This window comes from Oryzias melastigma, linkage group LG21 (assembly GCF_002922805.2).
Source record: "Oryzias melastigma strain HK-1 linkage group LG21, ASM292280v2, whole genome shotgun sequence".
In the NCBI taxonomy this organism is placed as follows: domain Eukaryota; kingdom Metazoa; phylum Chordata; class Actinopteri; order Beloniformes; family Adrianichthyidae; genus Oryzias; species Oryzias melastigma.
Genome location: NC_050532.1, coordinates 16,826,207 through 16,852,752, shown reverse-complemented (window position 1 = coordinate 16,852,752; position 26,546 = coordinate 16,826,207). Strand labels below are relative to the sequence as shown.

The following is a 26,546-nucleotide window of genomic DNA, read 5'->3' as shown; positions in this document are numbered from 1 at the left end:
TCTAAATCTGCTTAGTCCTGTTTGGGGGTCACAGGGACCAACAATTTTCTGGTCACGCAATCACACGCACTCTCATCTAAAGGACAGTTTAGTCACCGACATATGAAGCATGTTTTTGTAGTGTGGGAGGAAGTCAGAGTGCCTGGAGAAAGCCCACGCATGCATGAGGGAGAACATGCAACCTGAGCAGTGAGGACCCAGCTGGGATCTGAACCTTTGCACTCGCCTCGCTCGCTGAGAGGCGAGTGCAAAACTTCTACACCTCCATGCAAGCCGCTCGTTCTTTATCTCACTCACACATTGACCCACTGATGTGGCAGAGCTGCCATGCAAAACGATTCTGTTTTATTTGAAAGTTCATGAAAAACTTTTGTAATAGAAATATTTTGATTAGCATTTGTTTCCAATTTGATTTATATGTAACTTTTGATTGAGGCTCTGAATCTCTGTTGGAATGTGTGTTTCTGTGTTACACAACCCCTTGACCGGAAAGTCCCGCTTCTGTATAAGACTCTTGACCGGAAATCTCCACTCCTGTAAGACAACCCATGACCCCAAGGCATATGCAAACAGAGAGTTTCAGTTGAAGCCTATAAAAGCCAAGCATCTATTCCATTCAGGCAGAACCCTCGAAGAGAGGCTTCTCTGTATGTCTGATCCACGTACATTAAACTGAATTGTTATTAAATATTTGTGTTTCACTTGAAAGGTTGTCTGCTCCTTCATCGGATTCCAATAATTTTCCACAACACTTTAACTTTTGCAGAAATGATGAGATGTAACAAAGTTGAGAAACTTGACTCTTCATTTACATATTTTACTTGTTTTTATCTCTTCTTGCTTATGAATCGATTCCATTTGGGTGTACCGATGGATGTACTTTTACTAGTGGTCGTTTTGCAGTTTTGGATCATGAATTGAACAGTTTCTTCCTTTTAAATCCGGGATGGGCAAATGTTTTGACTCGTGGGCCATAAAGGGTTCTAAAATTTGACAAAAGGGCCTTACCAGGATCAGATTTGTGATGAAATTTTGGTAATCCACCTCATAATAGAAAGAAATAACATGGAATCTGGACAAAAATAGGCTTTAATTGAATGCGTGTATTTCAAAACTGTTGCCTTTGTTCTCATTTTAGTTCCAATTGTGCCAATGTGTTGATGTCTCAAAAAGAAAAATGAAAATGAGTATCATGCTGCATTCAAGTGGCGTTGGAATAATCAGAAAAATGACTTCAAATTGGAAAACAAACCTGAATGTTAATAAAAAACGAATCTTCTAACACCATATGAATGCAGAATTACTTTCTGCACCTAAACAAAGGTAAATGTCTGTGGAGACACACCAGAAAATAAAACATTAATAATGTTTATTAATATAATTGAATTCAGTTTAGTGGGCCAGATTAAATAATTTGAATTAGTTTTAAACCCTCAACAAATAAACATTTCTACAAACTTATGACAAAGTAAGAATGCAACACAATTAGCTTTAAATTCACTTTTATTTATCAAAAAAATAAACACACATATAGGTTTTGGTATGACCCTAAAAGGAAATTTTTAAAACCAAATAAAGATCATTCCAGTACCGATTCAGTCATGATAGGCTGAAAACGTTCAATCTTATCCAGAATAAAATGACCTTGAGTTCTTAATTCAACTGTTTGTAGTCATCTACTAAAATATTCTTTGAGGCTCTTTTGACCGCGGCCCGGATTGACGGCAGATGTGCCGCCGTGTTGATCCGCCATGTCTTCAGGAGGGTCTTCCCAGTCGTTTGCAGCCTGCAGCAGGACGGCTTCGTCCATGTCCTCATCTGCAGAAAATGACCTCTGGAACATCTCGAGGATGGTGTTCCCATCCTGGACAAATCCAGCCTCCTGTAGGGCAACAGCTGCAGTATAACTGACAGTCACACATTTGACATGTATGTATAGAAAGGGTTTACCTTCGAATGGAAGCTGGAGTTTTGCGCATTGTCTGAGAGGTTTGACTCCGACAAGCCCACTTTCTCCAGAACGTTCATCTTCGCTTGGATCATCGGCCTGCATCAAAATAAACAAACTTTCACATGGATTTTTAAAAAATGTTTATCACAATATGCAAAATTCATTTTTTTCTCCACTTGGCAAACAACAGAAGGATAATTGTCAGGAAGCCAAATATCAGCAACAATCAGACGAGTTCATTCATCCGTGACTCGCAGCAGATTAACACGTACCACAGATGATCATCAGCAGTTCCTTTGGCAACCAGGTAATGAATGTTCACGTTGCTTGTTTGTCCGATCCGATGAACCCTGTCCTCTGCCTGAATGAGAACCTGCAGAAAAGGAAAAATGAAAGGAGAGATGTTGGTTTCCCTGTTTTTTCTGGATAAAGCTACATAAATCATGGCTTCCTAATGTACTGTTAACCTTTTTTTCTTTAACACCTCAATTGGGAATTCTGCTTTTTCCACAGAATGAACAAAACGATGTTTAAATGTCTGTTAAATGGGTGTTTTGGGTAATTCACAATAATATGCAGTGAGGCAATGAGCACTAATGATGTTCTGTTCCAGGATGATTTAACAAGGAAAAACAGCAAAAAGTTAAAAGCTCAAGAAACAAAATTAATAAAAAAGATACTATAATGATCCACATTTCCAACATTTATCACCATTATATATTTTTTCTAACCTAGAGAGAACATAAATGCACAAATGAGTAAAATTCAACAAAAAATTACACATAAATGGAGCAACAATCTGAAAGCCGAGTGGACTACAAGAACTTCAGTGCAAATATGTGGAAATCCAACAGTTTCCAGAAGCATTTTGAAGGATCTGCAGCTCACCCCGGGGTTCCAGAAGAGCTCTGCAAAGATCACCAGGTCGGCGGTGTGCAGGGTGATTCCCATGTTGGCTGCAGTGATGGACAGTACGGCCACATATGTCTTGGCCGAGTACTGGAACTTTTCACACAGCTGCTGTCGTTCCGCTGACGGAGTCGAACCGTCGATACGGATGAAGCTGATGCTCTGATGGAGGAGGGAAAATGTGAATCCAGATGCCAAAAACTGTATGTGAACCCTTTGGAATTACTTGGAAAACAGTCTGTTTAAACTAATGTCACACAAACATAGAAATCCACAGTGCACATGCTTTTTCTGTCAATGACAGGCTTTAACAAGGCTTTCTCTCCTGAAATAAACCCATTAAGATGTATGATAAATGAAGGATCAAAGCTTTAGTTGAAAAATAGAACATAAATAAATTAAAAAAATGATTATTTTAGATCCAACTTAACTAATAAATATGTTGGACAAAAATCTTGAATTTGATTAAACAGCATTTTTTCACACAACAAAAATAGTTAATTTTGTATTTATGAAGGTTTATCAGTCACTTTTCTCTATTCATCTGGGCTCAATAAGTTATGTTAGTCTGAAACAGATGATGGCAGAAATGTAAACCCTTTGGTTAGAATCTCCTACAATGTGGTTTATCCTATGAGTGAGTTAATTCCCGTTAAAAACGGATCAATTTTACAACACAGATAAACACGGCTCCAAGCTTTATGTTGTTCCAGCTGTGGTTAGATCTAATATTCTAGAGAAGTATTCTGGGGTACATTTTCACAAAGGGGTTTCATTTTATAAAATAAACTAAAAGGGGAGTTAATAGCCAGGTTACATTTTAGTTTTAGGAATTTACTATTAATCTTTCACTGTCTCTCTTTTTCAGTGGATTTCAGTGCAGTTTATACACACACACTTTGTCCAGTCTTTAACCCCTATATCTGGTTATTTTACAAAAAGATCCTCTTCTTAAGTCAATATGTCAGTATCACCCAAAATACTGTGTCCAAGTCAAGAAACCTATTAAATTAATACCAAAAAACACTATTTAAATCATTACAGTCTGGATTCCTTTATGTCAAAATAAAACAAATGAAATGAGTCCTTCAGCCTTCCATATGAAGCTTGTTACCTTTTTATCCAGTTCACAGGTGATGTGATCCAGGACTAATTTATGATGAGCAAAGACCAGAAACTTCTCCCTCCCACTCTCCAGCATGTCAGTGATGTACTCCCTGACAGGAGAGGAAGGACATGTCGGTCCACAAGCAGACGCAGGAATTCTCACATTTCTCAACTTCAGACTGGTTTGATTACTCAGACGTATCTGACTTTCGCCGCTTTCGTTTACTAACGAAGGCTCTGAACTTACATAATGGCTTGCAGCTTGGCTTCAGCTGTGTGGTTGTAGAAGGCGAGGAGCGCTTCCTTCTCCTCTATTTTCTGCGGGGGGAGATGAGGAACAACGGAAGATGAAAACTGACAGCAGATTGTGTTTGATGATTTGATAGGACTGCCATTACTCTGATGAGGAGCATGATTATGCGTAATCACGCTCAGCGACCCAGACTCGAGCCGAAATGGAATAATCGGAGTTGTTTAAAAGCTCCTTCGTGTTTGAAGGCTTCTCATGTGAAGATAATAAATCCTATATTTCTTTCGGATAAACAAAGGATTTTGCAGCTTTTGTCTCAGAGCCTTGATTAGAATTAGAACGTAGAATGTAGAAATACTTAAACAAAAGTGTGTGTTTTGTTCAGACAGATACAAAAACAATTAATGGACAATTAAATCGGATTAAATCAAAGCATAAAACAATTTTTTTGAGTTGGAATAATTAATTAATAAACAAATATGTCATAAGATTAGGTTTTCTAACCATATTTTGGACTAATATTGGTGAGTTTTCTTATCTTAGGCCAAAAACACCAAAGCAGATTAAAACACTAAAACATCTAAGGATAATAAATGATGTGCTTTAAACTCCAATCATAAAAAACAGAAAAAAGCACTAAAAAACTGAAATGCTAAAAGAAAAGGAAAAAAAATAGTTCAAATCTTTGGAAAAAAATTCAACACACCTACCTATTCATAACTGGGCTACTTTTAAAATAATAAAAAAAAAATAGCTAGAGGGTCTGAAAAAACATTATTTAGGTAAAAAAAGTTAAATTAGTATAAACCTTTTTTTTTATTTAAGTGTGTAAAAACCTTGATTAGTGTGAAATCTGGGCCTTTGAAGGCTGTATAAGAACATGCAGGACGTACGCTGCGATGGTTCCTGGTCAGCTCTGTAGCAGCAGCTGAGAGGGCAGCTTTTATCCGGGCGTTGACCCCGTCTATGGTGACCGTGACCACCTTCCGCTGTTTGGAGGGCAGCTGGGAAAGGACCTCGGACTTGAGGCGGCGCAGCATCAAACAATCCTCCAGCAGCAGCTTCAACTCTCCGAGGTTTGACGAGCCAGAGTAATCCCAGCCCCAGGTTTTCTGCAGGTGGGCGGGTCAGAAAGAGCGGGTAAAAAAAATATATATATATATATATTAATTAAATCGTAGCAAGTTTGAAGGTTTCTTTTTAACAATTTGTAGCCTAAATTGCATTATTAATCTACACAGTGACACTTTTCATTTATCACCAAGCAGTAATACATCATACATACTGTAAAAAAAAATCTTTTCCCCTATAAGTTATTGTTGTTAAATCAATCATTTTGTCACTTTAATATACCTCATGATATTAAGTCCACAATTAACCAAAAACCTACTAAAATGTTCTAAAATCAGTCAGTTATTACAACTTGAATTTTTTTTCTAGAATAAGAAGCAGCTCTAGAGCTACAGAACTTCACATTTCAACACAGGAAGTACCTCTCTGGCATCACAATATCGTAAGCCAAACTCATGGAAGCGAGGGAAGAGAGTCGGTCTGACAGCCAGAATCTGGGTGTAGAGTTCACAGGGTCTGGACATCGCTGGGGTACCAGACAGAAGGATGACTCTCTTAGCAGCCTGAGAAAAAAAAGAGCTTCAACTATTTCAATTGAAACTTCAATTAGAATATTACTTCCTTTGTCCGGATAGAGCAATCAGAACAGGAACAGACTAAAAACCTGTTTCTGTCCTGCAATTATCACCACACTCAACAAACATAAACACACACAAGAGGGCTGCTGAAATGGAAAATCTGCTACAAGTGGATTAGTAGCTTTTTTGTGTAAACTATGCCTTAAATTATTTCAACTAATTTCACTGTTTTTCTTAGTATTTAAATTATAACATATATTGTGTTGTTTATTTTTCTGGATTTGTGACGGAATGACACTTTCTGGAATGTGGTTGTGCATGGAACATATCACAATGACAATAAGGTATTTTCTATTCTATTTTATACAAGGAACACAAAAAAAAATCAATTATTCTCTACTTTAGCGACGGTAAAAACTGTACTTAACCTAAACCCATACCTCATAAGATAACTAGCGGCTAAGTGAATAAATACATTCAAAATTGTATTCTGTTAGCTGCTTTTTTGTTAGCAGCAAATTAAAGATAAAATAACAAATTGTACACTGTATATATACAATCATGGAGGTAAAGTGTTTGAGAGTTCAAAACAAAAGATATATTTCTGCAAACACATTTACAAATCCCACAAATCTCCTAAACCTGCTTAAAAAATGGAAAACAAAAAAAAAAAAAAGTGTGAGGACTCAAAACATGTTTTCATATTAGTTAAAGTTCCTTCCTTCAAATATTTTATTCAAACTATGCTTTAATGTACTAAAGATCCGGTTAGAATGCGGCTAAAAGTTAAATGTCAATATAATTCGCTTGTGTGTAATTTAGTAGCAATAATGCTGAATAATAGATTTTTTTTCATCTTTCACTTTAGTTTCTTTTTGGAAAACAAGTCCCTTTAAGTTTTTGTTGAGGTATGAGGTATCGCTTAGTTAAGAAAAATTCAAACTTTTACACCATTTATTTACACTGTAAAACTTGAGGGGGTAAAAATGATGAAATCAAAACCTGGATAAACTTAATGACAGAAGAAATACACCTAAAGTACGACACAAACCTTCAGCAGAGGCAACGCCGCTTTACAGCGAGCGGTCTTCATGTTTTTCAGAAAGTGACATTCATCCTGCAGAGAAAGGAGAACAAATTACTTTGAGGAAAACAACTTAAAAAAATGACAGCTGAGCTTAATGAGATTAAAAAAACAAAACATAGGTAATAAAAGGATAGCTCACCATGATGAGAACATTGAACGGCTGACCTGGGTGCTGTTTGTCCATCCTGCTCAGCAGATCATAGCTGGTGATGTTGACCAAACCGGACCGCAGACGGTCTTTGGCCTTCACCACCACATTGATGCAGTCGGGGCTTAGAGAGGGGAGCCAGCGTCTGAAGGCCTGGATCACATCAATGAACCGATCAAAGTTCCTCAAAATAATACTCGATTTGCTTAAAGTCCCACTATGACCATTTTTTTTTTAATTTAGTAGTGTTTCAATTATGATTACGTTTTTAAGCAAAATCCTACAACCTAAATCCCTTACTAATTTTCATCTCTGCAATAGATGTACGTAGTGGGTGTGAGACACGACCTTTACACCATTGGAACTTAAGCGTTTGATAAAATACAGTACATACTATCATAAATTTGTGACTATCAGTTGTTATCAATGGCCACCAAGTCAAGCTCACTTCTGGAGCAGTGTTGCCCCTAATTTCCACCGAGGCCCAAATGTTCCTGACAACCCACTTAGCTGCTCGCCATTTGCTTGTCAGCCTGGTTTCAAGAGCATTAAATTATAGCTCCCGCTCGCCGCTATATCTGCCCAAACGCAAAAGCCTCACAGTGCAGAGAGAAACTGAGTCTGACAGGGCAAGTGTCCTCTTTAATTGGACATAACTACTCTGTGATTTCTGCTCCTAATGGGAGCATTTATTTCAAGTGATCTGCTTGAGAGTGGACGGTCTTGGACAGAGACGAGGCCGAGTCAAGTTCCTGTGGAAATGACCCGGCACAGCGGCCTGATGACGCTGCTGCAGCTGAGCAGGGATGCCGCCGACATTGCAGGAAAAAATAAATGACAATACAGAAACTTTTAATGTGGGTCGATAGTGAACTGAAAATTTTCTGAAATCAAAATTGGTTTTTGTGCCACATTTTGTTTTATTTAGGCAAATTAACATTCATTTTTCTTTTTTTAAATATAATAAATCCTGATATAATTAAAGACATACCTCTTTTGACCAAAATAGATCAAACAAAAAAAATTAAACTCAAAACTTGAAATAAAATGTTTAAACCTGTCATCTTTTAGGACATAGTTTCTGCAGAGCAGCAACAGTTCATCAGAAATTCCCCTTTGAGATGTGGGCGGGACTGTTGGCATGGAGCAACCCCGCCTCCCCTTCCCTTCTCTGATGCAGAGAGCTCGGAGGAGCGAGTTTGTGGTCCATTCAGCGCTTTTTCTGTCACAAATAATCCCTTTTTCAAACTGCCTTTTTGAGTCTGCTCTCGATTTTCAACAATTTGTATAAATAAAATATTCAGAAAAGCAATTTTGAGTTTACATTTTCTATGTATATGTCCTCCATCATCAGAAAAATGCCCCAAGAACATGTTAAAAACACTAAAAACATTTTTATTAGAGTGGGTCTTTATCTCAAATTAAAAAAGTTGTTGTGTGAAAACAGTTTTTAATAACTAAAATAAATAGCTTTTGGAAAGAAATTTGAAAATTTCAATTTTGTTTAATCAGAAATGGAATCAAGCTGTGAACCTGTAAATGGAAAGCATATTTATTTTTCATATTTTTGCAGTCAAACCAACCTCTACCAGGGTACAAAATAGAATTACGCTGTTTTTTTTTACAACTGAATGCCTTTGTACTGTGATTTTTGTGCAGAATCCATTTGCTGAATTATTTTTTACCTCAGCCCAGGTGAATCGCACAGAGGATGGAGCCACCACTAACAAAGGCCACTCATTCCTGTAGTATGCAGCTATGCAGATGGCCTGCACCGTCTTCCCCAGGCCCATGTCATCAGCCAGAAGGAGCCGGCCTTGTTTGGCCACTGCAAAGCTGCGCTCGTAAAAAACAAATTAAAAATGAATAGCTCAAATTCTCATTCCAGAAAATAGCACAAAACTTTGCAAAAGAATGAGATTCTAAACATATTCTTGTGTGATCTGTCACTAAATGCAGAAGAAGCTCTGCTGGCTGTGCAGAGACCTACTTGACTCCTTCCCTCTGGAAGGGCATGAGGCTGGAGGTGAGTGCAGGGTCGATGCTGGAGAGGTCTGCCTCAGGAATGTCTGAAGGCCTGGCTTCACTCCCATCAAACCTGGCAGCAAAGGCTTGGATTATTGCCCTGGGTAGAGGCTCCACCTCCACGGCTGCTATCCCACTGATGAGATCCACTGAGCACGGAGCACAGCACCGTTACACAAGATGGTATCGAAGATTAGGGAGCTCAATGTTTGATACTCACTGAGTCCTCCATAATCTGTGAGTGAGAAGCTCCACTTTCTAGTGTTCATGTCTGCACGATAAGAAAAAGAAAAAGTTTTTTTTAATCAAAAAATCATAAACAGCACAGCCACATGAGTGTGCGTTACCGTAGCTTTTTGTAGGCATTTGCTTAAATGCTGCGATGACGTCGACATGGTAAAGGATGTCAACCTCAAACTTTGTCCGAGACACCAGGACGCATTGTCCTTTTATAGTAGCTCCAGGTTTCTGCCAACCACTGCACAGTTTCAGAAGCGCTGTTAGCGCCGCACCGTCACGAGGTCGGACAGCTCCACTGTTGACTGCCTCCATTCCCTCCAGAGGCCTCAAAGACACGGAGGGAATGGCCGCCGCTTCCTCCACTGCAGGACGAGGAGAAGGGCAAACACTGATTACTTTATGTTTACTTTTATAATAAACATTTCTGGTGATATATTTGCATACTTAGCTGTCTGTAGTCATCCAGACAAAAGTTCCATGTTTTTGTACTTGGATCTAAGGCAGAGCAAAAGTGTATTTCAAAATAAAAGCACAAAAACAAGGATAATAATTTAAGCAAGAAAAATAAAGTTAAAAGAATTTAGTCTCCATATAAAAAATGATGTGGAGATGAATAACAATTTGAGAGTCTTTCCTAACAAAGATGAGTTATTGCATAAAAGTAAACGGATGTGTTCTTCCATTTAACATGAAATAAATGTCAGCATTTGGAATCAACAGTTTTTACACAATTACTATGATTTAAAGATCTATTTCTGCATAATACCTGGCCAAGTACTTTAAAGTTTCACTGAGATGAAAATTTTGTTTTTGGTGTTTTAACATGTTCTTGTGGCAAAAGTAGTTTAAAATGGCATTTTTGAGTATTTTTTCACTCAAATCGATGTGAATCAAGAGCAGACGAAAAAAAGCCATTTGAAAAAGCTTGTAGTTGTGATGTAGAGGCTACAACGTCAAGCCACAACCTCCCTGCACCGTTCTAACGCATCTACTTACAGATAAATAAGTCGAAGTGTTTGTTTTCCTCGTCTCTGCTGACTCAAAGCTGTAGCCTGAATAGCTCCAATATTGCTCATCATTTTTGCTGCACGAGTAATGTTGAGAGGAGCTTTAAACTCGCAGAAGAGACTTTAAACGGGTGGATGATAATCCTTTCCACAATTTAGAGGCAAATTTCTAATGAACTATTGCCACTCTGCAGAAACTATGTCCAAGAAAATTGATATTTTTTTTCATTTGGGCTTAAAAAAAAAAAAACAGCATAATCATGAATAAAAGACCACTGGGAATGATTTTGAAACAGATATGGAGTGGGACTTTAACGTCTCTTACTGACAGACTTCTGGACAAATAACGCCCATTTGCATGAGTGTTTTTACAGATCAAACATTTTATCAGTATGACAGTAGGAGGTGCAATATTTACCATAATTCTTTGATGGCATGGATTTAAAAACAGCTATAAGCTCTGCATGGTAGCCCACTTCCACTCGGAAGCTATTCTCTGAATGAAGAACGCATTTCCCTCTGACAGAGACGGCAGGCTTTTTTACAGGGACAGGGTTGGAGGGGGTGGACTTTGATGGGGGAACTTGTGCAGGTTTGCTGACTTGATTGTAGAAGGACCCGACTGCACCCCCAGAGTTGCAGGAGGGGGACTTTGTTGTCTTGGGATTGAGTTGTCCTCCAGCAGGCAGGAAGTTCTTCACGTGTTGGTTTGTTTGAGAAACTGGATTGGGGACTTGTACCTACAGAAAGATAAAAGCTGTGAAATCCGTAATTTCTTCTCTACATTGATAATTTGGATTAAAAACTCACCTGTTTTGATGAGCCATGGGTGCCTTGAATACCTGAACTTGAGATCTGGTTGCTCAAGTTCTTTTGGAAAGGAGCAAACTGTTTGGGAGCAAGAGCTCTACTGGGGTTACCAGGTCCAGCAGGTTTGAAGGGAGCACTTACTGTTTTGGGCTGTGCTTGTCCCAGGACGGTGCTGGAGCCTGCCGGAGACTGCTTACTGTTGCTGACAGTTTGTCCGAGTCTTTCTGCTCTCCGCTCCAAAGCTTTCCGTCTGTTCTCCTCGATCTTTCGCTGCTGCTCAGCAGTCAGCTGATTGGACATGTTGAGGGACTTGGCTGCTGTGCGGCTGCTGGAGCTAATTCAGATGACGGCTTGACACTCCCAGAACCAAGATGAGGTTATTGGAAAACTGCAGTCCATGAAGATGCATGAGTTTAGGCGCTTTTACGCTCAGAAACAGACTCCGCTAATGCTAGATTTTTATAAAGCTAGCCAACGATTGTGTTTAAAAACGACGAGGGCATGGAAAATACAGTCGAATTTAGTTTTTTTAAGAGTTAATCTAAAAACAGATTTTGTTCGTAGGGTTTTAAACAAGTTTATACATGCGTGCAGGCAACTCCAAGACCGTAAATGGTTGCTAACGGAGAGGACAGCTAAAAACTTCAGGATCTGCCGCGCAGGAAGTGACGCAGCAAAACAAAAGTCACGTGATAGTGGTGCGTGCTGGCAACACGCTTTTTACAGCTAACAGCATCGTAGACTTTATTAAATAACATATTAAAAACGCATTTAAACATACTTTTTACAGCTCACAATATATTTTTTAAAAAGTAAAAAAAAACTTTAGACAGCTAACAATATATTTAAAAGAAATATAAGAACTTAGCTAATAAAAATTAATTTAAAAAGTGAAGATATTTATGAACGAATACAGTATTTTTAAAGCTACAGTTATTTTTTTTTATTAATATAATTCCTTTTACTTTTTAAGGAAGTTAATGGTTTTCTTAAATCATTATTTATCTTATCACCTTCCTTATCCTTCTTCCATATATCCTTGGGGATCAAATACAGGCATCTTTTCAAACTAGAGCACGGATGGAGGAATTCTGAATTTTTGCTATATTAAATAATCAGCTTTCTTGATTCATTAGCCTTAAATATGATTTATCTGTTTTCCCTCTTGGAGTTATGTTACTTTTTCCCTACCTTAAACAATCTGGACCTATTTTGTGTTAAACTCTTTCTGGAATATTTTCTTTTTTTTAACGGGTTTCCTTTCCATTTAGTGAAAATGTGATCCCTAACAATCATACTGGGCTGCCCAAAAGTTTAATTAGAAATTACATCCCTTCTAAAGTTTCAAATACATGACAAACTTAACCAATAGCCCATATTATATCACTAAATTATTTTAAGCAAAAGTAACTTTTTGCTTTATGGTTAATAAATTGACATCATACTATATATAGTAATTAAATCCATTAGATATAGTAATTAAAGTTATTCAGCAGATAAGGAATAAAGTATCAATAGGCTTATCAAATCCAAAATCAGATTAAATTAAATCTGCTTATTTTATTAAAGCAAATGTTTCCTTATCAAGCCAATGTGTTGCATGTTTGCCATAAATTAAAGTCTAACTAATTATCAGAAAAATCTAGATGAAAATAAGACACTAATAAAAAGACATGGAGAACATTTTCCTAAATTAACGCTGTTTTAAAGAGATTTCAATATTATAAACAGCTTAAAGATGATCAATGCAGTTGATTGATTATATTTAAAGTGCTGCAGAAAAAAATGCATTTCAAATGTTGAGCATTTGCAAAAGTATTTATAACAAACTGCTAATCTACAGATTAAGCTTTATTTTATTTGGAAAACAAATGACCCCCCGACGTTGCCGTGTGTTTGCCCACATTTGTAGTAATGACTTGGCTCCTTGCATCACTGCGCGGTGGTGACGTGTGGCGTCTGGGAGCTGTCCCAGGAATCATGGTGCTGAAGCTGCAGCACCGACCGAGCAGCCAATGATCACAGGGGATTGTGGGGCTGTACGGATGCTTTTCACCCCGAGCAGGACAGTCCGACGATCGTTTCTGGATTCTAACGGATGGATCTAAACCCTGCCTGCATGCCAGCTCCTCGGATATGGCGGTTCTGTATTTGGGAATCACAGCCCCGCCGGGACTTTTCATCAAACAGAGCTCGGGCTGAAAATCCATAAATAATAATAATCATCAGAGAAATTGGTGTCGCTCGCCAGGTATTAGGATTCTGCTCCCAAATACGGCACTCCTTCGATTGACTTCAAAGACGTCGTCAGTAATCTGAGGTTCTGATTTATACAGCGTGGCTTTGATTCTTGATGTGATTCTTAAATTATGCGGGTAAGCGTTTGGTTGTGAGCCTCTCTGAGTTTATGGTACGACAGGCAAAAAGGATTCTTTGCTCCTTCATCCAGGTATGCTGTAGCAGGAAGACTAAGGCCATGAATTGGCAGCAGACACGAAGTGAACAACCCAACAGCCTTAATACTTGAATGCATATTTTTATCAGCCTAATAACTGACTCTCCAAAATCCAAATTGTTTGTAACTTAATGGCTTCTGACACTTGTTTGCATCAATTATTTCCTCATGTTTGCATCCCTGCGTAAAATCTAAGAATTTGAAGAAAAGCACGAGTGTGCGTAAAAGCTGAAAAGGCTACTGGAGAGCGCGTCCCTGTTTCATGCTACGACATCCAGATTGCTTATGAGGGGGACACAAAGACTCCACTTCCTCCGGCACCTTTGCGTGGTGCTCTGATCTGCTCGGAGACAGCTCGATGCTGCGCAGCCGGGGCATGCTGAAGAGCCGCTGCTGCGTCCTGCTTGGTGACCTGAGGGTGCTCCTTCTCGGGCCACCGGCACCGCCGACTCCGCTCCCTCCGCTGACCCCCATGAGCGGCCAGGCTTCGGAAAGCCACGAGGCAAGCATCCCCGATAACAACAATACGCTAACGAGGAGCCACCAGCACGCAGGGGACCGGACTGCGTCCTCTACGGCCGGCGCCACTGGGACATCCAGACCGGTGGAGGGCTGGGTGGACGCTGCAGAGCTGTCGGCGGCCCTGCGCGGCTGCAGCAGCTCCTCTGATGACTGCTCAAAGGGGAAGCTGGAGGAGAGGTTCTCCCTCACCAGCTACACTGAAAGTGGCTTCAGGACGCCAGTGTGCAGGATCTGCTTCCAGGGACCAGAACATGTAAGTCCACAACACATTTTCAGGTTCACACATGAAGACTGACACTCATCAATGTCTACAAAACAAGCAGCTGGAGTTCCTCCTGCTCTCAACCTGTTTTTTTTTTTCCCTAAAAGCACAGCTCCATCCAAAAGATAATGAAAGACCACAGCAAGTGTGGCAGATACTCAGAGATGCAGCACAACTCATTACAGCCAAACACATCATCATTTTTATGGATGACAAAATCAAATAATACCTTTCACTCTGTTGCACAAAAACAGATGAAAAATAATAACCACAGCGTGCACCGAACAACAAAAGCACACAGGTAAAACGCATCGCATTCCTTTGGGGGGACGTTGATGATAATGACAGTGTGTCAGTCAGGCGAGGAACGGGGGAAATGGGATGCTGTGATGAAAATATTAAGAAGAAGTTGCAAACATTTGTGCTTTTTTCCATCTGAAGGATGTGGCGTTATTAGGTTGGGTTTGGGAAAACCAAGATATAAGTCAGCTGAGGTGAATGCTTCTCTGCAGTTGCTTTTCCTGTAAAACTGTAGATTTTTTTTTTGCATCCCACAGTGTAAAATCGCCCCATGCTTTGTCTGCTAATTACTCCTTCAGTTTTGTGCATCAGTCCACCTCTCACTTTAAACTGTGTAATTACTCGTGGTGTTGGTTATGTGACTGTAAAGCAGCCCCCCCCCTAGAAATAATAATAAATAAATAAAAAATCACAGAAAGTGGACACACCATGTGATGCAAACAAAACAGTGTTTTGGAAAATTGCAGTATTTCCACAGACTCCTCCAGCACATCTTATTAATGCTTCCCTGAGACATTGCAGCAGGTCAATAGCACTTGATCTCATCCTGTCTAATCATTACACACACTTACATCTTTCCTTCCTTCTCCTGTTATCTGCAAGGTGTTGACTTGGGTGGATTCCAGATATGGATCTGCTGAGGTGTAAATGGGTGCAAGAATGAGGCTCCTATTGAAAAGAGAGATGAGTGGACTCTTGTGTTTTGCGGCCAGTGGGGACATTAGCTATCCTCCATTCTCTCTTGGCCTCTGGGACGTCACATAGACCAAGCCAACCAGTATCTGATCTGACAGCCCACCTCCAAAACACTTCAATCCCTAAGGCTGAGACAGGGGGAAGACGAGGGAGGAAGATAGAGCTTTTCTCAATCCTGCATCCAGGAGAGAGCCTTTAGAACGTGAGAAGGGGGCAGCCTTTGAAAGAGGACTGTGCTGTGATTTAATATGACACGACAAATTGAAATGTGTAATCGAATCACTGTCGGTGTTTTTTGTGCCCCTCTCTTTGAGGTGTTTTACAGTCATAAGTCTCCTGTTTTCAAAAGCAGTTCTTTAGTAAATAAGCTGATTACCGCATATGCTCAGATGAAGGTTTTATAATTTTTCACCTTTACAAATGGTTCTACATCAGATGTGAGGCAAATTAATCTGATGTATTTTGATAAAAAGTGTTTCATTACTGCCTGATGTGTAAACAAGAAGACTGATATTATTGATCAACAACAATTAATGATCAATAATAATCATTGGTATTGACGATCCAACCAGATCGATCTGTCTGGGGCAACTTTTTAATGGAATCAAACTACATCATCATAAAATCATTTAAAAAATCGATCTTGATAAATACCAGTCGGATTGAGGCATGATAAGTTATAAGGTAAAATAAATTATGGCGGAAAAAACACATGAGATGGCAACAAAAAATGATTAAGCCATGATTACAGTCCAATGTGTGGAAACACAGAATTCTGCAAAGACGTGACCATACAGTAATATTCTCTTTGTGTTGTTTTGATGTGGAAAAACAACACTGAACTTTATCCAACTATAATGTAAATAGATTTGCCATTTATTCTCGTTTACTTGTTTGTGTGTACACATGTTTAATTTAAACTTGATTATTTTTGCAAGAAATACAAGCAAAAACTTCAACTGCATTGTTCAGTAGCAGGTATTTACCTCTGGGTCACACTGGTGGAAGTTTTGGCCAAAAATGGATCAATTTTATGTCAATGAATGAATTAAAGGAATCACTATTGACTATATGCAACCACAAATTGTGATATGAATTGAATTGTTAATAAAATCAATTGTTACAACCCTACCAACAACTAATTAAAATGTTGTTTATCAGCAAAACAATGTCTTTATTAGGAGTGTAAGAAAATTTCAATTCAGCGAAATATCGCGATACTTTACTTGGCGATACTTGTATCGATTTAAAATACTGCCAAGGCGATATTTAATGAATTGTTTATGAGCAAACATATAGTCCTGTATATGTTTTCTTACTTACTTTTGTTTTCCACTTAAATATTTCCTAAATTACCAAAAGTACCATGAATTTGCTTGGGTAAAAGCAACTTTTTTATGAGATTCAGTTGCGGTTCTTAATGTTCTGATCATTAGAAAACACATATTTTACAATTTTAATGTGAATGTATTAATATTCAGATAATTCTTAAGTCATAATGTAAAAAAAAGTGAAATATTGCCTGGTACTGTCCAGCGATATATCAGGATATGTATTGTATCACGGCATGTTTATCGCAATACGTATCGTATTGCCAGACTCTTGCCAATACACACCCCTTATTGAGAGTAGAAGTGAAATTATTTCGGACAATCTTAGACAAATTTGATGATTAACCAAAACTAGAATAATTATCATAAATGTATCGATTTTTAACCAACATAATTACAAATGCTCTTTTCGAAACAGCTTAAAACTGAATTATTTAAAGTAATTTTGTGCTTTTACCCTCACTTATAGTTTTTTGAGGAAGTAATGGTGAAATGGAAACAACAGATTCATATTTTCTCTCTGTCAATAGCTGTGAAATGAAGGTGCTTCTATCCACAAATGTCATTTTTCACTCCCAAGTTTTAGCAGAGATGGTGCACGAGTGTGCGTCTGCATGCAATGAGAAGCCCTGAGGGCTCAAATAGTCTTTATGTGCGCTACAATGTAGAGGGACTGCACTTTCCATGCTCCATTATATGCAGTATGCATGCACTGCCATTTGTTGGGACTCAGAATAATGTACTCAACTATTTATTACGTTGACTTTGCACTTATTTAAAATTGAGGAATCCTAAATTTACCTGAGACTCCTTGTAGAATGATGTCAGCACATTTAAATATTGCTGCAGTTTTTCAAAGAATCACACTCCGAGGAGGAATTAGTTGGATGTGTCTGACCCAAAGAGAAATCACAGAGAAGTTGGAGATTGAATTTTTCAGTCACAAGGCAACCACTCTACCAGATGAGTCCCTGTATTTCCTCTTCCTTTTTATATTTCTCACTTCCAGTGTGGACCCAACAGAGCCTCCGAGAGCACCACGAGGCTCGTTATCAGCAGCTTGTATCTGCAATGAAATGATTTGAAATCTTCAATTTCTTTCTTTGCTGACTTTTTTTGCTCTTGAATTTGGTTAAATTTGATAGATAAAGCTGTTTTCAAGATGAATGCACCGTTACGGAGGAAATGCTTGAGGGCCAAATATCACCGGCAATTGTGAAAATGATTTTTGCTCGGTTTCTGTTTGAGCTAGTTTATTATACCACAATTTCCCCTTGGTTAGAGTTAATAGAGTTCACTTGCATTGATTTCAGACCCTCGTGTGAATGGCCAAGTATAATTTACTTCCATGCCATTATGTATACATTGGGAGTGGATCCAATTTTACGAGGAGAAAATTGGATGTTCTGAGTTGCTTTGGGATAATGCACCAAAAGAGATGGAATAATTTGACCCAAGCTATCAGCCCTGTCTTCTCAATACATTGCTCGGGAAGTGTACGTTATTGGTTTCTCTTGCTCTCTTCAGCTTCAGTTAGATTGGAGTGATCCACGTTTCAGCTCTTGGCTGCAATCAGCCCCGTCACAGTGAGCGGTCTGAGTCCCACTGGACACGACAGAAGTGTTCTGGTGCTCCTGCCAATACACTCCCACCCTGACCATCTGTAGATTGGCCCTTTCTCCTGTAAATCACAGCATTTTTCCGTCTTCTCTTCAAACGGGGGGAATGCTCTATCTGTCTGTCAGCAGAAAAATGGAGAAACAATTCAAAAGTTATTACAGGTGCCCCCTTTTTACCGTCATATTTTCATCTTTTGACTTGTAATAGACTGGGGACTTGGGATACTGAATGTCATGCCTTTCCTTGGTGGAGAGGGAAAACATTCTGTTTGTGTTTTGAATTTCTCTTTGAGATTTTTAGTGAATTGAAACAGCCAGGAAATTAGGGTAGATTATTTAAAGGTCAGGGGCGACATCTCTGGGTTTCAGTAAGATTGGGAACATTTTTCAACGAGTCGAGAACAAAAGATTTGATCTGTTGGAACGACGATCAAGAGAGAAAAGTTGGAAGAAATATATTTTTCTCAAAATAAAAGGTGCATTTCCTGAAACTGTTTTTGAGACCTACACATTTATCAAAATAAAAAGAATCAAAATCACTGCAGAGATCTAAAGTTACTAAAGGTCAAACCGGGATAAAGAGGCAACTAAAACTATTTAGCGTAAAGTCTTTTAAAGACGTTTTTCAGCTTTGCCATCAAAGCCATCTGCCTTGAATGATTCAGAATCCCCTTTAAGCTGCCAGAAGGGTATTGAAAAAGAGGACCTCTGGCGCTGACCTATGATGTTTGGCAGCAGATCATTCAGCTCTTGCAGGTCGGGGTGTCCGTGGATTGGAGCTTGTTGTGGTGCATCCTGTAGATGCTCAGTCGCATGAAAATCTGAAGAATTCAGGGGTTGGTTAATTTCCTTTGTTGTGGTTCTTCAGCTGTTTTGGAGGAATTCATATTATTACAAACGTTTAAACCTCAGCTCTCAAGTGTAACTTTGAGACAAAACACAACCTCAGTTTTTCTGAAATATTTTTTTTTCCATTTCTTTTTATGTATTTGCACACAAAAGATGAAAATATGAACAGAAAATGTATTAAAATTAGAAATGAATCACTTTAAAAATGACCATTCTGGTATTTCATAGTAAATCACCCATTAAAAATCAAGTTAATAGGCTCCACAAAATCTTCACAGTTTCCTTACAAGTTGTGGTTTATTGGTATTTACAACATTGTTTTTTTTAATTAGATGAGTGTAACGTTTATTTTATCTTTAATTTAAACTTTATTTTACCAGTTGAGAACAGTTTCTATGGTGTTTTATTTATGTCAAATGTCACGTCTCCTCACTGCTTAGATTGCTCTTGTTCCATCCCAGAGTTGCTCCATCACAATCAACATTACATCTTATTTTTCTGTCATCAAAGGCAAAGCTTTCATTTCACCACTTTGCTTTGTTCTGACTAGCTCTTAGAATTTGTGTTTTGGCAGCATTTGATCAGGTTTATAGAAGTAGTATTAAAAACAATGGCACCAGTGAACCTTTGCGCAAAAATGACTCTTTGTCCCGCCTATAGGGGGAGCTCCTGAGCCCGTGTCGCTGCAGTGGTTCAGTGCGCTGCACCCATCAGCCCTGCCTCATCAAATGGATCAGTGAAAGAGGGTCTTGGGCCTGTGAGCTCTGCTACTACAAATATCAGGTCATTGCCATCAGTACAAAGAACCCACTACAGGTGAGTGTAACATTTTACCAGATGTTAATTATTATTTTTTTTATCTTAATTTGTTGGAGTCTAAAACCTAAATCCTAATTTATTGGAGTCACACATTATAATCAGCTTGGTGTTATAAAGTTGAAAGGGTTGGTGCGAGTGGAGGATGAACTTGTTGAATTAAAGAAGACTTTTTCTCTTTGATCCTGGAAACAGAAAGATTGGACTTTTCCCTCAGCTTCATCTGCATTTTGACACAGTAGCCTGTATGCGTGTGTGTGTGTGGGGAGGTGTTATTTCATCTCTCAGAGTCATTTGAAATGTACAATTTTAGTTTTCTATTTCTCCCATGGATTCAAAGCCAAATCTTTGCTTTTAATTTAATGGAGTAAATAACAAGTCTGGCCAAGACCAAATGTTAATGTTTCCAATCATCCTCCTGTCAATGTTGTGTCTGTCTATGGTTAAAACCTGGCGTGTCTGTGACTTATTTTTGCAGTGGCAGACCATCTCCCTGACAGTAATAGAGAAAGTGCAGATAGCAGCAGCCATCCTCGGCTCCCTCTTCCTGATGGCCAGTATTTCCTGGCTGGTTTGGTCGTCTTTCAGCCCGTCGGCCCGTTGGCAGCGTCAAGATCTGCTTTTCCAGATCTGCTACGGCATGTACGGCTTTATGGACGTCGTTTGCATCGGTAAGGAAGCTAAACACTGATTTATCAACAATTTTCAAACAGATTGAGCGGTTTATGGAGTAGGTTTATACATCCCATGACAGGCTGAATCTGAATTCTTCCCCTTTGGCTTCTCCCTGCCCCTACATTTATCCCTCCAACCGGAGAGATATGGAAAAAAATAGTGCATTCCTTCACTACTCTTATTATATGATGCACAAATACTATGTTCACCATTTTATACCTGTCCAATTATACAGTTACCCTAGAAATTTTTCAGAAGTCTTTGCAAAAAACCAATATGCATCGATCCTTACTGCACCAGCAAATATAGACCATAATGCATTGCGTTTGAACAATTCTTTTGGAAAAAAATGTGTTCAAATGTATTTTCATCATCAGAACGTGGTGGATTCATAAATTGCCATCATAAAATGTTCATATTGATTAGATTTTCACTTTGTAAAATCGATGAAGTTTTAGAAAAAAAAAAGTGACGAGCATGGTGTCCAAATTTCTTTCAAAATCCAGGCCGTCCTGCACTATATAGTTTTGGAGAAGTTAGGGATTAGGGTGGGAATTCAGGCATAGCCAGTGGCATACATTAGGGTTGGGCTGGTAAAATCAATTAATCAATATGAATCAATTTAAGCTTAGTAGATCAATAATCCATGCATAAAAGTAGAGATCGATCTAGCACATAAAGCTAAAGTCTGCTAGCTTGCTAGCTTGCTAGCTAATGTATAATGGGATTTCCCATAGGACGGCTAACGCTCAGTCGACTTAAACATACATTGCTGACTAAATGAACATCTTAATTTACTCACAGGCATGAATTTTCCATACTTTCTTCTTCTTCTGGAATAAAGTGTACTGCTACAGCATGATCGCACCCTAGTGGCCAAATTGAAACGCCCTCCAGGAGAGGCAGAATAATTGTTGGAGCTTCGATTTTGGAATTGTAGATTTGGACAGCACTACAAAATGACGAACGCAATATAAAGTGCACTATATAATGAGTAGTGAAGGAATACAGACACTGTCTTTGAATTCAGACGTCACTCCCACTCGATGACATCATCAATAGTCGCCGGTCAGCTACGTTAGCACGGAGCTGGATAAACATAATAAGAGAGGTCGGGGAAGCATTCGGATTCGGCCATAGAGAAGAGTCCTGAGTGATTCCATTCTGTTTGGATTAATCTTGCCAAAGAAAAGCGTGACAGGCAAAAGTAAATGTCACAAGTGTTGAGCAGAGTCAGTTATTATGCTCCAATGCTCTCAACAAATATTTGAGAATGCCACGAACTATTTACACCACTGAGAATCAATGTTTCTAATCTATACTGCACGGTCAGCTCCTTCAAGTCAATATTATTTATATGCATTCTCACACATTGGTTGGTTATTGATTTAAAGCCCAAATGTTTGGTTAATCCTTATAGATAGTTTACATTTTTGAACACATTTTGATGTGAAAGGTTGAACTGCAGCACAGATCTTTAAAAAAAGGTGTAAATGTTTAAAGACAAGACTAAAATTTCCTTCCATTTAAAGAGGAGGAGTACCATGAGCTGGCAGTTGTCCTCCTGAATGTGTGACGGCTCTCATGTTAAGGAAACTGGCTGCTGCCGGAGCAGACAGCAGGGATTATAGAAGGAGGGGAGGGATCGTCTCCGGTTGGGTGGCGAGGATTGATTGTGCGGTCATTAACTCAGCACTTTACCCAGACTCACTTGTCACCTGGTAGACACAATAGAAAGAGACGCTTTTAAAATGGCTGATCAACCTTAACAAAGGTGGGACTTTATAAATAAAATAATGAATTCTTGATGTAGATTAATTTAAGTCTCACTTTTTATATACGAACAATCTAATTAAATCACACAAAATTACCTTTTGAATTAGATTTAAATAATAAATTGGTATTTTATTATGCATTTATTCAGAGGTAAGAATTTAAAAATTAAATTTAATTCGATTCATATCATACTTTGTGTTTGCCGATACGATTTATGGTCAATATTGGATCATTTTGAACAACCCAATTCACTGACCTAAAATTGATCCAGGACATCTTTAGCCAAAAATTCAACCAGTGTGACTCAGAGATAAATACCTGGTCCTGACCAGTGTGGGACGTTTTCCAGATTCCAATAAAATAGTAAATATATGTACAGACAAACAAGTAAACAAGAAAAAATAGCAAATAAATTCACATAATAGTTTAATAAAAACAATTACAAACATTGTTAGAACATTCTACCACACTGTATGGTCACATGTCTACAAAATTTAAAGTGATTCCTCACATTGGACTGTAATAATGGTTGATTATTTTTTTGCTACCATCACGTTTTGGCTGCTGTCATGGGACTTTTTTACATCATAGTAAAATACTGTGGTCATTTTGATGAACATCTTATACCTACCGCCTGCTTGGATCATAGGAATATAATTCGATAAAAGGATTAAAGGATAACTAAACCCTAAATCAACTTTTTTTGACTGTTGATCTCTATAAATGGGGTTTTAAAAGTTCTGCCTGTAGGTCATTGTCAAATTTTTGACAAATTAAATAAACTTGTTTAATTTGTGAAAATGTAGTCAAAAACCGTCTGTGTGCTGCCATCTACAGGTCGAATCAAATGATTTACTTCAACAGATTTTTAGTGATGTTTAGCTTCAATAACCTACCACTTATATTCATGTTCATTCATAGACAATTTTGTGTTTTAATAAGAAATACTTTATTAATAATAACAAATCGATGATATAGCACAATTAACAAAATTGAGTACAAATTATTTTTCACATTTGACAAAGTCGTACCACAATTACATTTAATATTATTACAATTAGTGTTCTGATATGTTTACAAAATGTACGTTTAAAGCAAAAAAAAGGTAATAATCTAATCACAACTAGTGCTTTCCTTTAGAGAACCTAAAGATTAAGAACAATGCAGTGAAATGTTGAGGTCCAGGTCTCCGTTCTTATAAATTGACAATTTTCTAGATACTGAGTTCAGTGAACATGAATCAATAAGCAATTTTGGAGAGGGGAGAGATGTTATCGAACATCTGCAGAGACCAGATGCAAAGGTTTTATCCACCTAAATCTTAAAACGGGGAGTGTTTTTGTATTAAGAGTTGTTCGATGGCTTCACGTCATCGAAGATTACAAATATTGTATCTGCGTTCTGGTGCACTACTTGAAAGATGAGTTGTTTTGTTGCTGCTGGACTCGTACTTTGTGCAGGCTTGAAAGCTGTGAGTGTGCCTCTGCAGAGATTTCACTCGATGGTGTCATTAAAAGTGCTGCCACACTGACATTCTTTACTGACACTCTAATCTCCACAGCGCTAATTGTCCACGAGGGACCCTCTGTGTTTCGCATCTTCCACCGCTGGCAGGCTGTGAACCAGCAGTGGAAAGTCCTGAACTATGACAAGTCGCTGGACAGTGATGACCTGAAGGACGTCACGGTGGACAGAACTGTGCCTCAACCAGGCCAGGCTTACCAAACAGGGATGGGAGTGTCCACCTCCACCTCCTCCCTCATGGTGGTGGCCTCCACCGCCGCCGGCTCCACATCCACGACTGTGGTGACGAGCGCCGGAGGGTTCGGAGCCCACGTGGACCCCGAAAATGGCAGCGCAGTGCCAGACCAACACTGTCCTTACAGCATCCTCCACTTACTCAGCCACCTGAGGCAGCCGGAGACCCGCAGCCAACCTAGCAATAGCACAAGAGAGCTGGTCATGAGAGTCACCACCGTCTGATGAGTCAGTTGAGGCCTTATCTCACTTGGAGGTAAAAGATTTCTACGGCTGACAGTTTCAAGGAAACACTGTCTTAACTGCTTTGGATTAATACAATGTTCTTGTTTATTTTGAAATACATCTCTGATGTCTCTCCATTAACTGAATAAAAGGTGAAGTGGTTTGATTTACAGGTTGGAGTGGAAAATACTTTTTGGAATGACTTTTTTTTTTAATAAAAGAATCCAACAAAAGCTTTAAAGGTCAGTAAACACAACTGGGAACTCTGACAAATAAAGTTTTTTGTGATTTACAACTGCAATATCCTGCTTTTTTAAACATATTTTTCTATTTTCTAAAAGGGTAAAACACTTTAGATAGTTTCGCATTTTCTTGTTAACTTTTGTCTTCCTGGGTTCAAAGTTAAAGCAGACAACTTTTTAAAAATACTTTTATGAATTGTGTTCTTTATGCTTTTTTTTTTTTTTACTTTGTATTGTCTAACATTTAACTCTTTAACGGCTTCGTGGAGCTGCTTTTCTCCTTTACAATCTACTGGAATGATGTTGATCCTGTAAACGGTTGAAAAGTTACAGTAAATTAAAGAACATAAACACTGGAGCTCAGGCGTTAAAGGATTAAAAAAGTTAGTAAGCAAGTAAAATTTAAAACATACATTTCAAAATCTTCTGATTTCACTTAATCGTAAAAATAAAATAAAAATAAAAAATCATTTTACCGACAAAAAGCTCAATTTAAGTGCAGAAACAGCAGTTTGTGCTGCAGCAATGTCAATTTCCATTTCCCTCCTGTTTTTTAAGGCCCATCCCATATGATGGAGCAAGACATTCAAACCTCTGGGATGTGTTTTTATTATTATGAGTTTACCAAAATGATGGCAAAGATTTGGACTTCTCACCCACAAGGTCACAGTTTTTTCCGGTTTGTCAACACAGATTGGACAAATCTTAGGTGCAATAATAGCCTTATTCACTCCTTCAATTTATTATGGGATTTTGTTGATTATAAAATAGGCTGGGGAGCCATTTTCTCCTTTTTAGAGTATCTGAAAATGGGCTTTTTATGATAATTCTAACATTAAATCTGAACAGTGAAGTGAAGAACCAGTAACACAAAAAAAGAATCAGTTTCTTTAATTGTCAGCGCCTGTTTCCTCATAAAAATACATTTCCGCGGTGTCACTTGGAGTCCATTAGGCAGATATTCATATTCACATTTGGCTGGCAAAGTTTTTTGCTTGCTCTTGGCTCAAGCATTTTAGATATGCTCTTTGATATTTCCTCATGGCTCTTGGGGAGAAACGCTGTGGAAAAACATGCCGATTGCAGCCTGTGTTAAGTGGGGATGGGTGTTGATTCTGTTTGTATTTTTTTACAACACACTGGTAGAAATCTGCATCGTTCCTTCACTGCGCATGATGTTTGGATGCAGCATCCCTAAAAAGATTTTTAATATGATCACATATTAAAAGGAAATGGTGGACGAACATTTTTAGGAACTCTGATGCCTTTGAGACTTTTTTCCAACATTCAAAATGCATCGTGAATTTGAAATGAATCACAGGAATTCATTTTGGAGAAGCCAAGCTTTAATGGTATCCAATTTTTCATCATTGTTGGTTGGACTAAACTCAGAGGGAGCTCCATGTAGCCACTTTAGAGTGAATTTCAAAGCTCCCTTCTGCTACGTCTGTATGCTGGATTAATTATCCTCCAATCTGTCAATGCTCTGTTTTGCAAACCTGCTGCTGCTCATCACAATCAAATGTCAGGAGCACAATATCTGCACAGAATCAGGGAGTGCCTCAATTTTGCTCTGAATTATTTAAGGCATCAAGTGTTGATATCAATGGGTGGGGGCTGCTGTGTAGAGCCAACTTCCAGAAGCTGAAAGGTTGCAGAGAGTTCACCGTGAATCTGCTCTCCTCCGTTTCTTTCACACTTTGTCGCTTTTTTATTTTTATTCCCAGCCACACTCACTACTAAAAAAGATATCATATGCAAAAGGGGGTTGCAGAGCAAACATTTGGAAGTGCTTGCATTTGCTGCAGATTTTTACATCATGCTTGTTGAATGTCAG

The 26,546-nt window shown here is 38.5% G+C and overlaps 2 protein-coding genes across 2 annotated transcripts; one reads left to right on the top strand and one right to left on the bottom strand.

Annotated features, from left to right (window-relative positions):
* Positions 1-1,485: 1,485 nt before the first annotated feature.
* smarcal1 (SWI/SNF related, matrix associated, actin dependent regulator of chromatin, subfamily a-like 1) lies at positions 1,486-11,884 on the bottom strand. The gene is made up of 17 exons (XM_024287158.2): positions 11,184-11,884; positions 10,792-11,113; positions 9,811-9,861; positions 9,474-9,728; positions 9,347-9,397; positions 9,092-9,275; positions 8,787-8,937; positions 7,093-7,254; positions 6,918-6,983; positions 5,711-5,851; positions 5,111-5,329; positions 4,215-4,285; positions 3,975-4,077; positions 2,840-3,022; positions 2,224-2,324; positions 1,951-2,047; positions 1,486-1,882 (listed from the first exon to the last, which is right to left on the bottom strand). Exons 1-17 carry the CDS (start codon positions 11,481-11,483, stop codon positions 1,673-1,675), a joined length of 2,667 nt encoding a protein of 888 aa, XP_024142926.1. The 5' UTR covers positions 11,484-11,884; the 3' UTR covers positions 1,486-1,672.
* Positions 11,885-12,806: 922 nt separating this feature from the next.
* Positions 12,807-24,759, top strand: march4 (membrane-associated ring finger (C3HC4) 4). Its single transcript, XM_024287314.2, has 4 exons — positions 12,807-14,413; positions 19,878-20,033; positions 20,512-20,704; positions 24,046-24,759. The coding sequence occupies exons 1-4, from the start codon at positions 13,997-13,999 to the stop codon at positions 24,465-24,467; spliced, it is 1,188 nt and encodes a 395-aa protein (XP_024143082.1). The 5' UTR covers positions 12,807-13,996; the 3' UTR covers positions 24,468-24,759.
* The last annotated feature ends 1,787 nt before the right edge of the window (positions 24,760-26,546 follow it).

Bases quoted from the DNA above. Each gene is read 5' to 3' on its own strand.
- smarcal1 (XM_024287158.2), bottom strand. From the start codon at position 11,483: ATGTCCAATCAGCTGACTGCTGAGCAGCAGCGAAAGATCGAGGAGAAC. The intron at 6,984-7,092 runs GTGAGCTATCCT...CTTTCTCTGCAG, and splicing joins CGTTCAATGTTCTCATCATG to GATGAATGTCACTTTCTGAA. The intron at 4,078-4,214 runs GTAAGTTCAGAG...CTCTCCTGTCAG, and splicing joins GCCAAGCTGCAAGCCATTAT to GGAGTACATCACTGACATGC.
- march4 (XM_024287314.2), top strand. From the start codon at position 13,997: ATGCTGCGCAGCCGGGGCATGCTGAAGAGCCGCTGCTGCGTCCTGCTT. The intron at 14,414-19,877 runs GTAAGTCCACAA...TCCCGCCTATAG, and splicing joins GCTTCCAGGGACCAGAACAT to GGGGAGCTCCTGAGCCCGTG. The intron at 20,034-20,511 runs GTGAGTGTAACA...TTATTTTTGCAG, and splicing joins GTACAAAGAACCCACTACAG to TGGCAGACCATCTCCCTGAC.